The sequence below is a fragment of the Apaloderma vittatum genome, unplaced genomic scaffold (assembly GCF_000703405.1).
Source record: "Apaloderma vittatum isolate BGI_N311 unplaced genomic scaffold, ASM70340v1 scaffold23817, whole genome shotgun sequence".
Taxonomy (NCBI): Eukaryota; Metazoa; Chordata; class Aves; order Trogoniformes; family Trogonidae; genus Apaloderma; species Apaloderma vittatum.
This window is the reverse complement of record NW_009728164.1, coordinates 7,326-29,781: the sequence shown is the minus strand read 5'-3', so window position 1 is coordinate 29,781 and position 22,456 is coordinate 7,326. Positions and strand designations below refer to the sequence as shown.

Here is a 22,456-nt window from a genome sequence, read left to right as displayed (position 1 = left end):
AAGTTACTGAGAATGAAAACTGCAATGTCTTTAGAATGCAAAACAATCTTGCAGCTTTTTGAAACTTCATTCCATTGCTTTCATACAACAATGAACCCAAGTTTTACACTGTCAAGTTCATGAAGTGTTTTAAAGATGTGCTAAAGATTCTGCTCAAAACATAGTGTATTAAAAAGCTCCAGTCTTGTGTATTAGCCTTTATCAAGGACGAACTAATAAAGCTGCACCAGATGTTTTCAGAGAGCGTTCTTTAACTGCATAGTTGAAAAGGTATAGAAAGAGAGTGATTACAGGTATCCTGAATGTCTGAAGTAATTGAGTTTTTCAACTGGATGAGCTTGTGTTCACACTCAAGGTTGATTTTAATCCCAGTCATTACAAATAGGGATCTAGGACTAGCCACCCATATTTCTGTACAACCTCCAGCTCTTGAAAAATCTCTACCATAATCCACAGAGTTCAATGCTTATAGGCATTTTATACAAGCACAAACACACAAGTAAAAACATCTCAGAAGTAAGAGAACGTTCAGTTTTTCATTTTAAGTGAACTTTGATTCCCCTTCCAAACCTCTGGCTAAGACTGGAGCATAACTTTCGCAGGAGGAGACTGTTTTAACAGAAGGAACATCAAGAGTAACTCAGATAAAGGCCATTTTCTCTGAGTTTAGTCTTCCCTTTGGGTATTAAAATATGCTATAAATCCAGTCAATATATATACACCCTTCCTTTAGAGAAACCTTTTATCTGTTGTGTAATTATTTACGTGCTCATTTCATTTGATCTCCTAGGCTGTTACTACATAATGGAGTATGTCACAGAGCCGTAAGGAATGTGCAGTATAACACAGTCAAGTAGGGCTGCCACTGATTCTGAAACAACGTGGGCCCAAATATTTGCATTTGTGGGCTGTAATGTGTGTGTAGCACCAATTACATTGTCCTTTAAATGTTTACAATGATTAGTAGGAAAATGTCTCCAAACTGATCAACATTGGGTCATCCAGCACCAGACATTAAGTGCTACATGTCTCAGAGGAAAATACGAGTGCATGGTCATTTCTTTTCAAACGACCAGTGTCAGTCAACCCACAAGGGAGAACAACCATGCACTACAACCAAAACAACACACACTCCCACACCATCTATTCCCATTACGTAATCTTGCAATGCCTTCAGCCAGTTGACACTAGCTTGCCGGCAAATACGGTTGAACCCAGATCAACAGAAAATTGTCTAAATCAGATTTTTTCTTTTGCAGCCGAGACTCTTCAGTGTGACAATTCGCTGTGTCTTGCAATAAAAGAGAAAAAAATTGTCACCATTCAATATAGTCTTCACATCCTGGAACCTCGTTCTTGCAAAATCTGAAACAGACCAATAAAAATTCTGTAAATGAAAATTCACTCAGTGTCATTCCTAAAGCATGGAGGTCCATGAGCAAGATAATGACTATTTCAAATAACTGATAAAGTGTCAGGGTGGTGTTTCAAGGACATTCCTGAAAAAAAGACAGATTGACACATACAACATCTACTCTCAAACATAACGAAAAGAGATGTAAATCGCTGCTAGGAAATTAGTATGATTAATATAACCAAAGTTCAAGAGTTGGTAGATGTAAAAAGTAAGCCATTTCACCTCATGCTAGTTTTGAAGATACTTAAGTCCTGTGTGGTAAACGAATGAGTACCTTATTAGAAATTTAATCTAATCTTAGTTTTTCCTATTCCAGTAAAATGTCCTTAACTCTATGAAGTTTCAACTGCAAACTGAATCCCACAAATTAGAATTGAAAATGTGAACTAGCAAAAAAAACCATGCGTATATGGCACGCTGGGTGAAACGAGGCAGGAAGTTTTCAAAGGCTAAGAGTGCAAGCTGGCAGGATTTACAGGAACAGACTGTTTTAAAATTTGAAACTGATGCCCAGGCTTGGTCTTTTGCATGAACTAAAGTCAGCCAACTACATTTCTTCACAGATTTTCCCAATGCTGTTGAGACATACAAAGCTTATCAGCAAGACTGATCAGCTCTATGAAAATAAATACTACTCTGACTGTGGTTGTATAATATTAATACATTAATACTACTTGCTCATGCAAGATCTCAGAAGTTTTTTAGGCAGCCTTGTCCACATGAAAATTGTTTCTGTGGGCACAAGACAAAGCCCATTGAATTCTTCATGCATTACCTTGTCCATCATTATCCTCTGAAACACCTAAGCCAGGCAGCTGAGGGGCAATGCAGGTCTGACTTCATGAAGAGGAATATATTTCTCAAAAATTCTGTCTACCAAATTTGATCCTCCCACTGTTATCAAGGACCTGAGATTCCCACTACAGTGGGTAAAAGGTGATTTCTATATTTTTTCCTGAAAGCAGTTGATCTGTTTAATATTCTCTTTAAAAGGCATATATGAAATATAGGGACTGAAGTTTAGTGGAAACAAAATACCTACCTCTGAAAAACTCAGGAATCCTTGTCTATAGCATTTTACAACACAAAACACCTATTCTACTTCCAGTTTGACTACTCTTTTCCTTTTCTGTTTCAATTTTCTTTGGCTTTTCCAGAGAGGAAAAGATCCACGTTTTAGGATTGACTGTCCTGGCAATAATGTTTCTCCTGTTGCTCTTCTACACTGGGTGAGAGTGAGCGACAAGGCGGTCAGGTCCAGGGCCATGCAGTACTGCCGGGAAGGCTCTAAGCACACTGTAGAACCAACCCTGACGGGAGACAGACGAAGCACTAAGCAAAGCGTCAAATGCACTGAGCACAAGTACTTAACAAAGTTAATCTGTAAGTAAAAGTACCTCTGGGGGTGCTTTGTTTTCCTTCGCTTCTTGATGTCTTCCTACTACTGGGAAGGGCTCTTGCTTTCAAAAGCCGAAAGAAAGCAAAGGCACAATCCCTGGACAATGGCACAGCTGTCCCCAGTGTCCAACCTCCTTCTACGGTGATTTCAGTGCAGTGTGATAGGAAGAGGAACAGCTGAGGCTAGTACTCAGCAGCACACTCCACCCCAGAGGAGCCACAGAATCTGACAGCACACACAAATACTTGCTTGTAGGGTACAGATTGGCAACTACTTAACAAAGCACAGCAGTGTCAGGTATTATTTTAAATAAAAAAGTTAGGTATTTTGTTTCTTTTTACTACTGCTAAAATTTTTACAGTTTAACATTTCAGCCTCTATCAGCTGTCAGGCCTAATCGGTCTTTCATAGTGGTTGTAGTCACCTGCTTTGCACAACTCCATGGGAGTTTTAAAGGACAAGCTCCTAAAGAACCTGTCACCTTTTGTTTGCCTCAGGGACAGTTCAGAGACAGTTCAGTATCAGCTTAAAAAAAATCCACTTTATTACTTGCTCATTGCACTTCCTGCAGTACTTGGATCTCGCTTTGTGCACACAAAGTTCTTTTTCATTTCAAATTCATCATTATTATTTTAAAGTTATGAAGCCAGATGTCACTGCAGCTACTTTGACAGGTTTCCAGAATACAGGAAGACGTTTCCTATGGGCCATGACACGCTTTAGGGTGTATTTTAGATGCAAACATTGCTTATTTCAAAAAGCTAATTTACTATGTGTACTAAACAAATTACATTTCTTACACAATTGTAGGAAAGTTACAAATTAATTCTGTGGGGAGAAGCCAGGCCCTGAAAATCGCTCAGCAACTCCTAGTATAGTATATTCAAAATGGCTTAGACAAACTTAACAGAAGATACTGCCGTTGACACCTACTCATGGTATCATAGTGTCATTGTAACTTTTATACAGTGATCTGGATGCAGGCTTGAAGCCAAAATTCCTAAACTGAGACTGACTGGAAGATGGGGAAATATATCAGAAGTTAATTTTATAAATGCTTCACACTTAAACTTTTTCCTCAAGTATTTGCTTTGGTCACAGCTGAGAACAAAGCTGAGAACAGAAGATGTTCACACGGAGGATTACAGACTGACCCAGCAAATGTAGTCAGTAAGTGAAACAATCTCCAACAGAGATAAACACACGGCTGAAGCAAGCACCTGTCTCTCAGGCAGCTTAAGAATCTTGCATTCTATTCCTGCATAGTGCCAGTTTGGGTTTTTTTCAACAAAGCTTCAAATTTGACCTACTCCTTGCAGCCATTCCTGAAGACTTGGCAAAAAACCTAATTCCACCTCAGCAGTAGTTCCTGTTAGCATTGGTTAAGAAAATAATGTAGGTTCTTCAGCCATGCAGAAGCAACACTTCAGAGATAAATATACGGATGCTTTACAGCTAAAAAGTTCAGGTGTATAGGTGATAAGCTGGAGTTCAACCTCATGCAGTGGTAAATACCTTCAATTTATACAGCTCAAGTGACTACCCACACACTGTATCACTCCACATTCAATGGAGAGCAGAATAAAGACAATCAGTGCTTGCAGACGTGTTAGGAAAAGGTTGCAAAAGGTGTTCCGATGCAACATTTGTGATCTTTCACTTGTGACTTCTGAAGTACCTTGATCTCTAATAAGATGTCAAACTACAGTGGAAAGGACTCAATCCCTCCCCAGAGTTGTTTCCTGTGATAAATGTAACTGTAGCACCAAGATCACACTATTTATTTGTATTTACCAGGTCTTGATTCGACAATTATTAGTTTCAAAACTATCAGGTAAGACCATCTTTTGACTATGATGCACTTGCGTCACATCTACCGATTTATTGTCAATTTATTGCTAATGTATTTAATTTACTGAAAACATATACTGTAAGTTTGTGTCAGATACCTCTGCACATAAAAAAAACATTTGACGGCAAAGTCAGTGCATGGAAAATAAAAATGAAAAACAATTCTGACCCTAGAATCTACATGAAGAACTTTTCTTCCCAGCAAAGTTTTAAGGGAACCAATCACAACACAGCTTATAACGGCAACGCTAATTACTCTGTCAAAGAAGCAATACGCAGAACAGGAATTCTGCCTTCACTAACCATGCCACAACTATAATCACAAACACACACGCCATCAGGACTAGCCGAAGGACAGCACTAGTGGGGGTAGGAAGTGGATGGGGCAGAAAAGCATCTGGGTGAAATCCTAGGGCAGCTAGTGCTCACCATGACATTTACACTTAATCTGAGTCATTCATATCGTAATCCGTTTCTTCATCCTCACTCTGAGTGGCATGCAGCATGCAGCAAGTATGGAGAAAGGAAGGGAAAAGAAGAGATTGCAAGTGAGTTAGATCTGCAACAAAGTACAGTCCACTTACACTTGAAACACCTGGGAATGACATTTATTTACTTTCATCCGGGACCCCCACTCTTTGTAAGAAAGTATGACAGCAGACAATTTCAAGGAGGTACATTCACAAGAACTTCCTTTTTCAAATGTCCTAAAGTCATCAGACAGAAGCCAATAGTGCCATGCTGCATAACAACAGGGAACACACGTATGGAGAAAATTCAAATAAAACCGTAAAGCCGGCACCTTAACTCTGTGTACTCTTTGCCACAGATGGGAAAGAACAGCACATGAGAACCTAACTTTGGATGCAGACATTACGAACAAGCTTTGGTCATTTGTCCCAAGAGTGACAGCTCAATAAAGCAGTATGAAAGAGAAGAATGCTTGTGGGAATACAGGTTATCTTTCAGCAGTGCCGTGGCTACCAGTGAAAGCCACTGGAACCATTTAAGTCAATGTCCCAAATGCCATTAATTTCCTTTACTTAGGGGTACTAGGTTACACAGCAGTCAGCTACTAACTTACTGTGCAAAGTGTTTTCCAAAAAAGAAGAAAACACAAGAAAAAAAAGTCTCTAAGAAGGTGAAGCTTGATTAGATGGGCTATCAGAAAATGCTTTTTCCTATTCTCAAAGTCCAGGACTATTAATTAAATTGAAGTGCCTGTCAATAAAAGAATTATATTGGCAGTTCTTTGTTTTCTCTGACCCCACCTGTAAAAGGAATAGGAAGACTTTCTCATGGCTTTTAAAAGCCAGTCCCAGTACATGAACACATTATTCTCTATATATCACTGGATATCAGCATTTCAACCTCAGGAACTTCACTAAGACCAACTCAAACACTAATGAGCAGACTGTAGACTAGAGAGAATTAATGCTAGCTGAAAGGGAACTACTGAGACAACAGCTCCCAAGGCCCAAGGTCCAGTCAAAAATTCCAGAACACAACTATCAGAAACCTCTCAAGGAAAAAGAACTTCTTCTTTCCCCCCACTCCTGCCCTGGACAACACATACCTATACAGAATAACTAAATAATTTACTGGTCAAAAAATTATTCTTCAAGTACTGCCATTTTCCAGGACAAAAAGAGTGAAAGTTATCTTCAACCAAAATTAACACTAATTCTTATTCATCACCCTGGTCAAATGAGGCTCTGCTCTCTTCTCTGAAACAATGACCAAGAAGTACTTCAATGAAGAGGTCTAAGATTTGGCTTCTGAAGTTTCCTGAAGATGTGCTACCATTCTTTATGAAGATGTTTATTAGGTTCTAGAATTCCACTTTTTTATTTCGAGTACATAACTCAGCCCTAAATTATTACCACACACTTCTTTAACTTGTCAACTTTTAAAGTTTTGCTGCAACACCCTTGCAAAAGCAGACGTTGACTAGGGTTTTAGAAAGACCGCGTTGTTAGCTTATTCAGGTTCAGTGTTTACCCTAGACTACGTTAATCCCTTACGACTCTTTGGAAGTTTTATCTCAACAGTTACAAAAGAGTATAAAGTAATCATTTTGCTAAGAATCCAACCTAAAGCTTGGAGTACTGTTATAGTGCAATTTACAACAATGTCTCCCATTTATGTAGCTGCATAACCAAACTACAAGGCACAGAAAGTAGCAAAGTTTATGTTTTTGAGGCTTCAGTGCCAAGACCCAGATAAATTCTTAGCATTATTTCAAAATTAATTTATTTGAAGGTGATACTTGAAAAAGCAACCTTTGATATTTTACCAATTGTTTCTCATCTAAACATATTAAATGAAAAGTTTTTAAGCCAACTAGAGAGGTATTCAGTTTGTCTGTATTCATCTCCTTACACAAAGCAACACTACAAGGGTAAAAACTGTCCAATACACACGGAAGAATACACTTACATACATAGCTGGTCTGCCTTATTACTATTCCGTTGTAGTTTTACATTTTATCTTGCACAAACTCTGAAAGACAACTGAGTAAAACGCTAAGATACCATGCTCATTACAATCTTTTTGCAAAGCTGGTTACGGAAAGTAAAGAGAAGTAGGAGAAACCTAAAAACATTACGCTACTAAATGCCTTCATTTTATACCATACTGCACATGACTGTTCTTCAGAGACAGCATATTACAATCTCCATTCTTGACAGAAAGATTTCTTTGGTGGAACTCAAGCAAGAAAAAGTTTTCAGCTGAACCACTGGCAGAACAAGGAAGTATTTGAATTTGTAAGAAACAGTATCTGGATTCTTAACTGTAAATATGAAATATCTGCCAATACTTGATAGAACAGAACAAGAATCAGGACAGAGTGCTGCATTTAAAGAACCCGTCTGGTATAACAAATGCATGCTGACTGTGCCATTTACAGTCTCTCATACAGTGAACAGGTAACCATCATTAGGCATGAGCAAGGGGAAAAAAGGCAATTAAATAATGGATCGGAACAGAGGTAGGCCTAGCACAACTTAGTGAAGTCCACCCAATTTGATGACATTTCTTTAGTCCAACATCTAGTAACTTACTTTTGCTTTTTCACTGGGTTCACTGGTTGTGCCATAGGGAGTGTTATGCAATTCCTTTGAGACAACACACAGAAATTCAGCCTGATCTTCATTGCCGTAGTTATAGGAAGAACCAATACTGACCAGCTGAAACATGGGGAAAAAAAAAAGTCAATTGTGCATTTCCACATAAAACAAATTCCATGAGTTCTCATCATCAATACAAACACTCCTCACTCTTCAGACTGTTGGTTGTGCCTGAAGCATGATTCTCCACTGCAAATACATTTTGATGTTGACAAATACACTGACAATCTGATGATAAGATAAACACAGCTTTTCTTTTTAAACATTTACAGAATTAATGATTTATGGTTATGATTACACTGTGAAAGAAAAGGCTACAGAGGCAGGCCAGTGAAGTAGTAGCCTGTTCCCTGTTTCTGTTATTTACTGGAAACTTCCCCATCCTCCAAAGTTAATTTTTAAAAATTTTGTCTGTGGTATCCTTATGCGGCATGATTTAACATGTAAATGGCTGCATGCAGGAAGCACTTTAGTCTTAAGGGATATCCACTACTTTACTTACAGAATAACACTGTTTCTATTAAAACATATTTTGAGTGTACAACGACAAAACTCGCATTTGATAGGAAAACAGCAAGACACAGCATGGTGGGACACCAAGATTAACATCTGAAGTTCATAAGTACTGATACAAGGAAGTTAATTACGGAAGCATTACAAGCAGAAGCCATGTATAATGAAATGTGACATATTTAGGAGCTTCTACACATCTCATTATTGAACGATAAATGACAATTTGCTGAGAAAGAAAGATACACCTGACATCAGTACTACCTTGTATGCAGCATGTTTATCAAACAGCAGAAATTTCATGTAACTGGTCTTACCTTACACACAGTACACTTACCTAACGCTAGAAGCTTTACATAGCCTGCCTTTCCCAGCCAGAATCAATTCAGATGTAGCTGGTTGATTTATTTTAAAGGTTTATTTCAAAAGCATGACAAGATGATGTATGGTGTTATTACTACTGACACACATTAAAATCCTAAAAATCAAGTAGTTGTACAGATGCACTCTACTGAAACATCATTACCAGAACTATATTATATCTACCTACCAAATCACCACACCCATGTGACAAGGCTGTCCTATTCCCCAGCCTCTGTTACATCATTAAAGTGCCTGGCCACAGAAAGGGCTTGACTTGTTTTTTAGGGCAACACCACTTGAAACTCTGTAGTAATCTAAGTAGTTATCCATCTGAAAACGAACTGTGTGCTGTCATTAGTCTAGCAGAGCATCAAAGAGAGTAAGAGCCTTGTTAAAGCAGGGGAGATGCAGCCAAGATGAAACCTTTGTCCAGAATCTGTACCTAAAGCATAGTATTATTTACCCAACAAAAGTGTAGGGTAAACTAAAGTCAAAAGCAGCTTCCATATAGCACTATCATGAGAAAATAAAGCCTCATTACACTTTTAAGGAGAGAGGAAAGAGATGTTCAGATGCTCCAGCACTGTGGTAGGACAGCCAAGAAGGCACCTCCACAGACAGAGTTTACAAAGCATGTGGTATGTCTGCACAATAAACCAATTTGATGCCAGCACTGATGTAAAAGCTTTTGGACCCTGCTGGTATTACAGCATACAAGGCTCAGCCTCCAACGAACAGTACTGGCAGTCAAAATTCCGTGCTGTCAAACTACCTACTTTAACTCCACTGTCCTGGTGTGATCACCAGAAATCTTTCCCTCCCTCCTGCACTCCTAACATCAATCTAGTTCTGCAAAAATCACATACAGTCAAGAGTGAACACAGGCTGCTCAAAAATGAATGTGATAAAGACACTTTTTCCACCAAAACTATGTAATGAAGTGACAAAACCCCAGGTTTTTAGAAGCGTCAGTACATCCTCACTGGAATACAAAGACACCACTTATCTTGAGACATTAAGTCAGTTAATCTTTCACAACAGATACTTTGCAGTCTGTGCCGTAACACCTTGTGTAATACAGAATCACGGTATTTAAAGTACTCACAGCACTTAAAGGAGGCTTACAGGAAAGAAGGGGAGGGACTCTTTACCAGGGAATGTAGTGATAGGACAAGGGGTAACAATTTCAAACTGAAAGAAGGAAGATTTAGATTATGTACTACTGTGAGGGTGGAACAGGTTGCCCACTGAAGCTGTGGAAGCTTCCTGCTCCCTGGAAGTGTCTGAGGCCAGGTTGGACGGAGCTTTGAGCAACCTGGGCTGGTGGGACGTGTCCCTGCCCATGGCTGGGGGGTGAAACTGGATGTTTTTAAGGTCCCTTCCAGCCCAAACCATTCTATGCTTCTATGAAAACCCATAAAGTAACTAGTTGCTTAGCTGCACAAAATGGACTAAAATTCCACCTGAAAGCTGGAAAATCAACACAGACTTACTTCATATATAGAGACGATTTGTTGATTCTCAACCCTATCGGCAAAAAATATCATGTACAAATTTTCAGGGAAAAATAGCAGTTAAGTTGCTTCTAAGTTTGTTGAAGTGGTAAAAAGTTTATCCTGTATATTAAACAGTAATTACAAACCAAGTAATACAATTACAGTAACTGCTTCAGTTACAGGGGTAAAATGTAGGACTACTTTAAACAGTATTTTTACCCCATTTAAAGGCTAGAAAACAGTCAAAAAGTTGGACATGTTTTCAATAAAGCAACACCTAATTCACCTTCTCTTAAGTGAAATTTGAAAAATAAAATTCAATCATACACTTTGATTTAGTATATAGTTAACTTTTCTTCTTGCAAATTGGCAAGAACTTGGTATCACATAAGCTATAAAAACAACTACCAGAAGGAAAAATACTTCACTCATGACACTCAAAATAAATAAACAATCTCTCTGAAAGCAGGTATGGTACAAGGTCTAACAACAGCCAAATCATTGATCCTCGTTCAACAAGGTTGACAGGTTTTCAGATAATAGCTACTTACACTCCCCGCTAATGCTTCATAATCCATATGTAGTGACAAAAGCATCTAGATAACTGCTGCATTTCAAGATAAAGTCTCTTTTTCAACATTAAACACAAGTTCTTCAAAACTCCAACACAGGATACTCTTGTAAGCAGTTCCATTTCTGTGCAACTAAGAATGTTGCACCGGGGTTGTTGTGAGCCGACTGCAGGGCCTGGAACTTGGCCTCGCGGAACCTCATACAAATGGCCTTGGCCATCAATCCAGCCCATCCAGGTCCCTCTGAAGATCCTTCCGATCCTCCAGCAGATCAACACTCCTGCCCGGCTTCACGTCGCCTGCAAACTCACTGAGGGTGTGCTCGATGCCCTCATCCAGATTATTGATAAAGATACTAAACAGAACTGGCCCCATTACTGAGCCCCGGGGCACACTGTTTGTGAGTGACTGCCAACTGGATTTAACTTCATTCACCATCAGTCTTTGTGCCTGGTCATCCAGCCAATTCTATGCTCAGGGAAGCCTATGTCCATCCAAGCCATGAGTAGCCAGTTTCTCCAGAAGAATGCTGTGGGAAAGTCCAGGTAGGCATTATTCACAGCCTTGCCCTCATCCACTAAGTGGGTCACCTTGTCATAGAAGATCTGGTTATTCAAGCAGGACCTGCCTTTCACAAACCCACGCTGACTGCGCCTGAACACCTGTTTGTCCTGTATGTGCCACATGGCACTCAAGATGATCTTCCCAGCATTGATGTCAAACTGACAGGTCTGTAGTTCCTGGAATCCTCCTTCCAGCCCTTCCTGTAGATGCGTTTCATATTTGCTAACCTCCAGTCCACTGGGACCTCCCCGGTTAGCCAGGACTGAGGATAAATGAGAAAAGTGACTTGGAGAGCACTTCTGACAGCTCACTCAGTACCCTTGGATGTGATCCTGTGTGTCTAAGTGGAGCAGCAGGTCGCTAACCATGTTCCCTTGGATTACGGGGCTTCATTCTGTTCCCTCTGCCTATCTTTCAGATTTTAGATTATCCAGTCAATGGTTTCTCAGACTTTCTGAAAGGACAAACTCTTCCTGGCTTATAAGGTTTAAACAGCAGAGAGAGTTTAAATCACTAAGAAGGTAAGGAAGGGAAAAAAGAATATTTCGAAACTCCGAATTTTGTAGCTTTGTATGATTATATATGCATGGGTATACATGCACCTATCTTTCCTTATTGTTTTTTCTTCCATAACTTGTTTCATTACACTCTTTACTAAAGCACTGTGATCCTGCTCGAGCATCTCTGTAAACCCCAAGAGTGTCTTAATCAAGCAGAAGAAAATACCCATATTATCACGGAAAATTCATTAGATCATGATCTATTCACTGCTTGCATAGAACAAGGGTGCTGACACTAGCAAGCTGTCAGCTCTACCTAAAAAAGGCAGGAATGAAAAGCATTATTATTATTTAATCAACAGAAATATAATTATTTGCATTACATTGCTTGATGTGCAGGTCAGGATCTTCCTGAGAAGACAAATAAATAACAACAAGGAAATTCCTGTCTCATAAAGTCTGAACTTTTAAGTAAGATAGAAGATGACAATCAGAAAGGACAAAGTTAGAAAAACCCAACAGTTTGGCATAGGGCAGAGACTATCTGATACCTAACCATGGCTAAGTCTTGTTTTCAAAGAGAAAACATTTAAGAATGATTTCAGAGGCAATAATGAAATAACTGTCTGAAGAATTTTTCCTACATCTGCAGCTCTGTGAGAAGACAACTGTGTCTTTCAAAAAAGACTATTTAAGAAAAAAAACACAATTAAAGTGTTAGAGACAATAGGTCAAATGCCTCTTGCGCCAAGTTACTCAACAGAAGCAGAATATACAACTCTCCTTCAATCTTAAACCAATGACTGCACACCTAAAAACATCCCTATGAACAGGGGAAATGGTTGGCCCATCATCTTTAGGAACCTTACTTTCAAAGTGAGTAACCACCATGCCTAACTGAATCAAGACAGATCTCAAAACCAGCCACATTTCAATAACTTGCCTATCCAGATTTGCTAAAGTGGTTTAAGAACATTGATTCAGGATCTATATAGTCACTTACAGTACAAATTAGAAATATGATTACCATCACAACTAACTGCTCCAACTTGCACAAAGAACACCCCTGTCTTTCTCTGCTTCCCCCTGGAGTTACTCAAATTAACTATCTCCTAATTCACAGCTACCAATTTTGTTCTCTTTCTATGATTGTCTGATTCTCACACTGAGTAAACTTCATAACACTTACTTTCAAATTCTATTTTAAATATTCTTACTCTTTGCATATTAGTGCTTCTACTCCAAACGCGGTAGACAACTTGTTCACAGGAAAGCTTGTCTTTGAAAGCTTGTCTTTTTTTCCTTTTTTTATAATTATACTAACCATTGACAGAATAAAACAAAGTCGTACCCTCAGTGCTTTTTACAGAATCAAGTTGTATGAATGGCCTCTACACCTTTTAGAATTATGTATTCACCCTACTGCCTTCTCAATGGATTTGCAAAAGGCTATAGAGATGCAGACCAGCTGTAAAACTCAGCACTGATGACTGAGACCAGGACCACAAGCATATTTATTTCAGGTCTCTTAATGCTCTTAAGCCTCTATCAGACTTCAAATCTAAGAGGAAGGAAGGAAAATTCATTCCCTTTCAGATTTTTTTAAAATTTATTTTATTTTATACTTGCATCTAGGAGATTAACACATGAATTCAGCTTCAAACTGAAAAAGAGTAGATTAGATGTGAGGATGATGAGACACTGGCACAGGTTGCCCAGAGAAGCTGTGGATGCCCCCTCCCTGGAAGTGTTCAACCTGGTCTGGTGGGAGGTGTCCCTGCCCATGGCAGGGAGTTGGAACTGGATGATCTCTAAGATCCCTTCCAATCCAAACCATTCTATGGTTCTAAGAATAACATGATGCTGCCTGTACCCTACTTGTCCTAAACAAGTGGCCACAATTCTTACTCAGTTCCAGAAAGTCTGCAAACCCAACGCATTAATTCCACATTCCAAATGTTACCTATACAACTGCAAGAAATAGATAATGCTTGATACACTGAAAGCAGATTCTGGAATACAGGTAGACAACAGTCCAGGTCTAAAATCTAGAACTGCCTGGCTAAATGCTCGTGCAAGCTCACATGCAAGCTTCAGCCCGTATCGAGTCACTTTACAGTCATGTTATCTTCATAATGTTATACTGATCTTTCAGACTGGATAACCGTATGTATATCAAGGAAAAGAACAAGTACTCCAAGTATTTTACTGATGAAAAGTACTCACAGAACACCAGGTTCCCAAATCAATTCACATAAGACACTTCAGAATGGAGCACTGGAACTGGAAACTGCCTCCAATATTATCGGTAAGCAAAAAATCCTTCCCAAACCCTTGAACACTGGGAAGCAACAGAGCAATTAAAAAAAGCAATGACCTAAGGGCAAGGGCATTAGGAAGGATGAGACAGCCTAAAAAATTAACAAGTGAAGCTAAGAAAATTCCCCAAGGGTGGAAAATAACCCATAAAACAACAACAACAACAAAAAAGACAAAAACCCCCCAGGATGTTTTTTCCACTAGAGACAAGATATAAAACCGCTGATTTTGTTCTCCCCTCACTGCTCTATAGCTTATTTCTGAAAAATTCTGTTATTCACTGTTCCAGTTTGAATTTATTTCATCCACCAAAAGAACCAATTAAGTTCTGAGTTACCAGAAATAAAGGGTTTGAAATCAGAACTTAACTGGCTACTAGGTGGATGAAATATATTCGAACTGATTAACACAGAAATGTCCCTTTCTAATCCCAGTGAACTCAAAAGCTTTAATTACAGGGTTCCTGAAATTTAAATTGTACCACTTTTACTTACAAGTATGGATCAAAGACTGTTAACTTTGGAGGAAAAGATGTTACCTACCGAGAGGGTTAAAATTCTCAAGAAAAAACTTTAACTAAATAACTGCGGGGGGCTTATTGGTTTTCTTTTTTTCCATTATTTTTACAGCATGAACATTCATAATGTATAATGAAATATCGTGAATATAAATAAAAGCCAGCCACAAATACACACAAATTACTATGTGCTGTACATCCAGGAATAAAGTGGAATGATTTGAAAGCAGCAGAAATGCAAGGAGGCCAAGCATATCAGTGTGAGGGCAAAAATAATGGTGTGACACACCTCACTGCAGCATTTCTGGAAGCATCTCTCTTCCCCTTTCACTTCCCGTGACACTATCAGCAGATACTCTGACTGCTGGGCCCGGCCACAGCTGTACTGGGAACCTATACTGACAAGCTGAAATAACCAATCAAAGCAAAACACAAAAAGAAACCTTTGTAAAGCTGAAGCACATACCATTATCCAAATTGTACAAATAACAGATGAGCTCAAACGTTCAGGTAACATTTACCTGCCACTGGAACAGGTTGCTATCAAGCTACAGCTTTCATTTTCAACATACTGCAAATTTATGGAGGCAGTTGCAAAGCCCTTTGTATTTTAAAGGAAAGTTAAGAGTTACTGATAGCAAGTCAGAAAACTCCCCATATCACTGTGGTGTAGTCAACTACTCTGAAAAACATAAACAATGTTCGGTGCATTATGAAAGCGAGTATTATTTGCCTGTCATCCTGGGCAAGTGCAGAAGGTAACGTGGATATAAGACTGGAAGGTGTTACGTAGAGCAATATATCAAGCCTGCGTATGAAAGAGCTTCACCTTGTTCCAGATATTGATAAACAAAATACAGCTAAGGAAATATATGAAGTCAACTACAGGGGAAAAAAGTTGAGTGCTCTAAGTTGGGTTTAGAAGGCGTAATTTACAGAAGATGCAAGAAAATAACTGGAGTGGAAGAAATTGTCCGTCTTGTCCCATACAAATCAGTACCAAGAGCTCTGTTCGCACTTGCTAAACGTCTAATATCTCAGATGTTCAGAGCAACCTAATCTAAATTTTTCAACTTAATACAAAAAATGCTTTATTTTAATAATACATGGAAACTCCTAGTACATTTAAATTAAAGCATAGCCTGTCAGTGCACTTGAGAAAGATTAGAGCTTTAAATTAAGTGTGAATAACTAAACAACTGCTTTCTCTGAGTAAACTGGAGATCGCTACCAAAAAGAAGGCTTACGAACAGTATATTTATTTTTATCCTGCTATTTTCATGTGAATAATTTTGAAGTCAGAAGCTAAACACCGTTCCCCGTCCTCCTCATTCGGTGAACATATTTAAGACAGCATTACGGTGAAAGACTCAGGTTACAACAATTATTAAAATTTACATGACTGACACACCACTGCCGTCTAAGGCCTTTGCATGTAGTGATTCTGCACAGCCCAAAGCTTCTCATTATGCAGCGTTGCCAAAATACTGCTTTTTTCTGACTGCCTTCTGACTGAACCTAAAAATCATCTATAAAATAAACCACTGCAATCACAAAAGTGGGGCAGCACAAGTATTTTGGACCAGGACTGATAAATAATTGCATTTTTCTAGCAGCATTTTCATATATTCTTTGGAAAAGTGCAGCCACACAAGCGCACCAGAAGTTTAACACCTTCCACTCCTATTTAATCATCACATCCAATTGTATTTTACACAAAAATTTTGAGATGTCAAGGGGAAACAAGTATTTTTGATCAAAACCAACCACTTAAACACGTTATATGGGGCACAGAGCACAAGGACTCTCAACCCACAGGAATATTACTCCTCTCAAAAACCTGATGATTTCTATTTTACTAATAAAATGTACGAAGCGTGGTAGGTGTCACCCCAGAGCCTGCTTCTGAAGAAAGCATGCTGCTGAGCGACATAGCTTTAGAAAAGATAAAAATTACAGAAATGCTACAGTGTTCTTGAATCTAAAAAATATAACTGTTTAGGTTATACACAATATTCTAATCACGTTTCAAGTGAATGATGTCTCCTACACAGCAGGCCTGCAATACAACCAAAGGAGAAAATGGCCCAGCCTGATGTAAGAGAAGCTGAGTACTATTACGAGACCATAGAGCTGTTGTGTTTATCTACTTCAAACTGTGTGTCCAAGAGAGAGCAACACGGGGAAGGAAGTAGCGAGGACAAAACAAGGATATAATGTTCAAGAAAACGACTGTAATTTTCCAGTTCTAAAAGAGATTCTAAATTTTAAATGACACTATAGTAGTTCTTTCAGAAATTGCACTGTCAAACCAGTATTACTCCCAAATATAACATCCCCAAAGAATACAAGGCTTTAGAACAGGTAAAAGCCACAGTATCACTTAATCTGTTAAAGGGTAAAGAATCGCTATTCATAACGAAAACTAGTTTCTCGTGACAAAGAATGTCAAAGAAACTTTGTCACTGGTCAGAAAACAGTCATGCCCATAAAGTAAGAGCTTTTTTCAGGGTCTTGCACAGCGCTCAGCTTCTGGCATGCCAAACAGACCTGGTAACGCTTGAGCCAGAGAAATGAACCATACGAAGTTTCCTCTGTGCTGGTTTAATCTATTTGATCATGGCTGTCTCCATGACACCAGCACCTTACACATTTCATGGAATACAAACAAAACATTTTCTTTTACCTTTGTGTGTATTTTTAAAAAATGTTGCTTTGTTGTGTTATTAGAGTGAGACTGCCCAGGGTAAGAGGCTTGTGCTTACACCATTCTCTCCTACAGCTGAAAAAGATGCTGGCGGCTGAGCACTTGTGTCTCACTCCAGAGTTAACAGATTCATAGCTCCAAGTCAGTTTAAATGTCCTGGTAGGTCACGAATGTAAAGAGGCCAGGTAGTGAGAGTTTCTTAGTCACAGACATTATAAAACAAAGATCTCCTTGAAATTTTACAATGCATTCTTGAATGTACACACAAAGCTATTTTTATGCAATACAAAGAATGAAAAGATTCAAAGAGCTCACACCTATCCAGCTTCACATCCACGCTGGTTAAGTTCAGTCTCTTACGTGTATCAGTCCTTTATCAGAAGAACCATTGTCTGTGCCTGACATTTATCTCCTAAGATCATTTCTTTCACCCAGAGCTCTTTACATCTCACCTAGCATTTGTATAAATTTGTATTAGTTAACTTTGACTTATTCACACTTCAAATGCCCATGTGTAGACACCGAAGAATTAGATTTCAGTCACGATGTAGATGGTTTTATAGAAAGCCATCACCATTTACCTCTTGGAAAGCTACATTTTTTTTGTTCTCTGGCAAATAAAAATACAATTAGCAAATTGTAACTCAGCTGTGCATATTTATCCAATTTCTTAACATTAATGAACTTAAAAAGATGCATATAATTGATGTCATACTTTTCTTCCACATAACTGAATTTTTTAAAGACTCTGTAATTATAGCCCATATAGGTTTTTTTACCTGTTCAAATTTCCAGCCATCAGACATTGTGGAAACCATTTGAGTGAGTTCCTCTTCCTGGCACTGCAGCACCCTGTACACGTGTTTGACTGGCACCTTCAAGAAGAAATTTAAGATGCTCAATACAGCATGAATTCACTGTTTGTCACTTGTCTAAGGTTGCCCTTACTCTGTAGAAATGGTAAGCTACACCACCTTGAACATCTTGCCTTTTTTTTTTTCTCTTTTTTTGTCTTAGAGAAATCTCCTCTGTTCAGAATCACCTTGGAGAAAACTGAACTCTTCATGCATATTTCAGAGACTAGATGCGCTAGTTAAACGTTATAACAATCCTAAGACTCACCTATTATTCCATGTGGTAGCAAACCATGTCATTTAAAATCAAGGCTGAGGTTCTGCAGAGGCCCAGCTAACTTGTAGGAATGTCCAACCATATTCAAAGATGTCTTAAGCTCCCTGTCAAAGTTTCCCTTCCAGAGCAATGAATACTTTCTTCACTTAACAGTTTATCTACCATATTCACTTTCATGAAGAAATACTCATGAGCTGCGATGCGAAGAGGCAGAGTCTTCTCAACTACAGAGCACTACAAATAAAGAAACTAACTTTGCTACAAAAGTGTATGACAGGCGCTAAACAGTACCTGTAAGCACACTGTATAAACATACTGTATGAAGAGCAGTTAGTCAGTCTCATCATATTCAGAGTATTTAAATGTATAAGAGAAAAATATAGTCTACAAAAATTGTTTACCAAAATAATTATTTCCAGAAATGATATTAAGGCAAATTCTACTCCTGATGTTTCTGAATAATTCTTTAGAATATTTTCAGTTTTTGAACAAGAACCGGAACCATATGCCCGTGCTCTTTGTAAGCAGACTGGCAGGTACTGGCAATAAAGAACATGAATCTTTTTGTACGTATGGTTCCAGCTCAGCCACTGATGGGAGGTAGCCATTCAGTATCTCACTGGGGAAATGCGCAATCAAGGAGAAAAATGGAACCCACCCACTGCTTACCATAGACCAAATAATCAAAAACACACTAGAAAACAGCCTCACCTGTGAGATTTTGCTGTCTCTTTCTCTTATTTTGTCCTTTACCAGTTTTATTAGTGATGTGATATTGTAGAATTCAGCCTCTTCCAGCACACCTAGTATGACAATATTTTTGGGAAAGAGGGTGTAACCAAAGATTCCAGGCCAAAACCACCTAACCAGTTCACAGAATCACACACACGATCACAGAACGTTACAGGCTGGTTCCCAAGATTATCTCTTCTACAGCTATATAAAATTATTTATTTGGCCATAGGAAAAGTTCATTTACCAACGTAATGATTCCAGCTTCCTTCAAGCACATGTAGTTCAACGTTTAGCTCACTCTGAAAACTATCGTAAAAAGCAACTGAAGAAAATTGATGCCGATTCACATACAGAATGAGAGGCAGGAAACAAAAAAAAAAGGAGCACAAATGCCTTTCCATAGCAGACTGATGGACCACCATAGCTCAGGTCCCACCTCAGGATAGAATACGAAAGAGAAATTTAAATAGCTCTACTGAAAAGCTCTGCATCTGCTAGTGTGCTGGAAAATGTTCATGCTGTCGTTTGAGATCTTAGGCCCTGAAAAAAAAGCTTAAAGAAACATACTACAGGCTGTGGTATGTTCAAGCCTTACTTGTTCTCCACACACACTCCATGTTTAACAGTGCATGGAAATTACATTTCACATTGTTATGCCCTGCTGACACTGCTAGACCGTATTTCTCTTTCGCTAGTTTCTTCAATACCTTATCAATACAGTTTTAGCACTATATGGTTTAAAACAGTCATCTGTCATCAGGGTAAAATTGATATGAATTAGGGAAAAGGAGGAAGAAGCTGGGGGCCAAATTTACTCTTCCAGAACATATTCTACGTGTCTGAACATCTCAAAACTTCACTCCGACTTTGCTTTACGTCTTCCAAAGCTTGTTTCACAGCCACTGTTCTTTCGCTTAAAGAGGACTAAACCAAATTATTTCATACAGTCATACAGGAAAGATACAATATTATACAATAAAAGGCATCTCCTCTCATGTCTGACTATTTGTATTCTATTTCTGACTGAGGACAGGGGTTGTGAAATCAGGAATCATACTAAAACCACTAAGATAAGAGCATATACTATACCGGCACAATATCCATCAGCTTCACTTCAAACAGATGGAAATACTGCACTTACATCTACTTGTAAGTTACTTTTGATGACTCAAAAGCAGTGAAAATAATAAGGTCATGATAAGAAAGCAAGAGATTTAGTAACATCTTACCTTCCTCAGCTAGGTCCTTGTTAATAACCAGTTTCCCATGTCTGAGATAGTTCAGCACTGGCCCAAAGTAGGTCGGGTCTCTGTCTATTAAATAGGCACCTGTTTCGTCCTAGATTAAGAAAACAAAACAAAAACAAACAAAAACACACACAAAAAACCCCAAACAAACAAACAAATCCCCAAAATCAAACAAGCAAAAAACCAAAAACCAACAAAAAATTCAAAGAAACCAGACAAACCCACAGGAAAAAAGAAAAAGAAGCAAAAAACCCAAAACACCACAAAAAAAATCCCAAACAAACAAACAAGCCAAAAAAACCCCACAGTGATTTGAACATCCAAGCAGGAATTACAAGCTTATATTCAGTTTGGCATCTGAATAGCAAGCAGGTATTCAAACATAGCCACATTCCTTAAAGCCAAATTTATTACACATATTAAAAGGAATTCAGCAATGTAGCTGTAATTGTACCTGATTTATCACTCAAGTCTATCATGTACTACACAATCTCTCTTGCCTGATCAGTTCCCCTTGACTCCTTATCAAAAGACTATGAACATTGCTAGCGTGAAAGATCTAACCAAGCAGTAAGTGAGAACACTGAAAATTAAGGTTAAAATTAACACTTAAAACCAGAAAAATACCATTTTTGTTTGGAAACCTGAAGAAACAAGAACAAAGGCTACAATCCACTGGGGTTCAAATACCTGCTTTTTTTTTTCCCTTCTTTTTATTTTTTTTGACAAAAGGCAAACCTACCTACCTTCCCTTTAACCTCAATGTTTTATTTCAAAAACTTTTGATCTTGTCTTAGCTCAGATGTACAAACACTCACAGGGTACTAAGAACAGCTGTATATCTTCTGTAAAACAGGATACGGAAGATGCAGTTCCTACCTACCTCATGCAGACAAAGAAGGGACAGATCAAACCAACTGATGCCCAGTTTACCAAACACAGCACAGCACTACTCATTTGGTACCTAAAGATTTGGGGCAATATATAACAGAGAGATGTGGCAGCACCCCAAATACACGTTGGATTTTTTTTAATATTCTAGTAGCTTAAAGGAGATACTAAAAAAGCATCACTACCAACAATCCCAGCTAAATCTGATTCATTCTCCCCCAAAACTATATATGATAGTGATACTTGTTGTTCCCACATGAAAAAAATTCTACCAATCCAATCCTTTGCCACTGGACACTAATGCTGATACGTAAAGGTTTGATTACTGAACTGTGATACCTGCAAACTGTCTCTACCTAACAGGATCATTAGAAAAAAGATGGTGGAGGTATTTTCAGGTAACTGGATTTAATTTCTGAATAACTGTGCTTGTCTAACCTGGGTTGGTAGAATGTAGAAAGGTCATAGCCTGAATTACAAAAACCATAAACATCTTTCTATAATTACAAGCTAAATATTTTACACACTCAGACACGCCATCACTGTTGAAGTGAAGGGGTGTTAAATTTTATATAAAACTAACTGTTCCAGAAAATGTTAATATATTATAATGTGCTGTCAGTTAACCTACACTCAGAGCAGACAGTGCTTGATAAAGTACAATCACAATTTCTTCTGACCTAAACTTACGGTCTCACGGAAGCGAGACTATGCACCAAAACGTGCAGGCAGAAGAAGTGCATAAAAAGCAATATTTTAATGTTTCACAATTTAACATATTTACATTACCAAAACACTGCAAGAATGAGCAACGTACAGACACCACCCAAAGAAACTAAATTAGCTGACAACTGTATGAATTTACAAGCTGAAAAGCATTATTTAATATGGGAACAAAACCCAGTGAAGTCAGAAAGGATGATCTAAAAATTCTCACAAAACTGGAAGTCCTCCCTGTTACGGGAAATAAGTCTCCACAAGCTTCCCCAATGAGACTGTATTCTTTCACACTGCACCGCCCTCTGCAGCAACACCAGCCACCAGCTCCACACCTTCACAGAGGGAGGCAGGTCGGTCACCGCAGCACAACAGCTAAAAGCTCCACC

The 22,456-nt window shown here is 38.5% G+C and overlaps 1 protein-coding gene across 1 annotated transcript; it reads right to left on the bottom strand.

Annotated features, from left to right (window-relative positions):
• Nucleotides 1–722: 722 nt before the first annotated feature.
• LOC104268671 (BTB/POZ domain-containing protein KCTD5) lies at nt 723–20,550 on the bottom strand (the record flags this gene model as incomplete). Its single annotated transcript, XM_009873999.1, has 5 exons — nt 723–1,365; nt 7,733–7,858; nt 18,126–18,221; nt 19,189–19,280; nt 20,442–20,550. Coding segments are annotated over 5 exons (453 nt in total), but the record flags the coding sequence as incomplete, so codon positions are not given.
• Between the last annotated feature and the right edge of the window lie 1,906 nt (nt 20,551–22,456).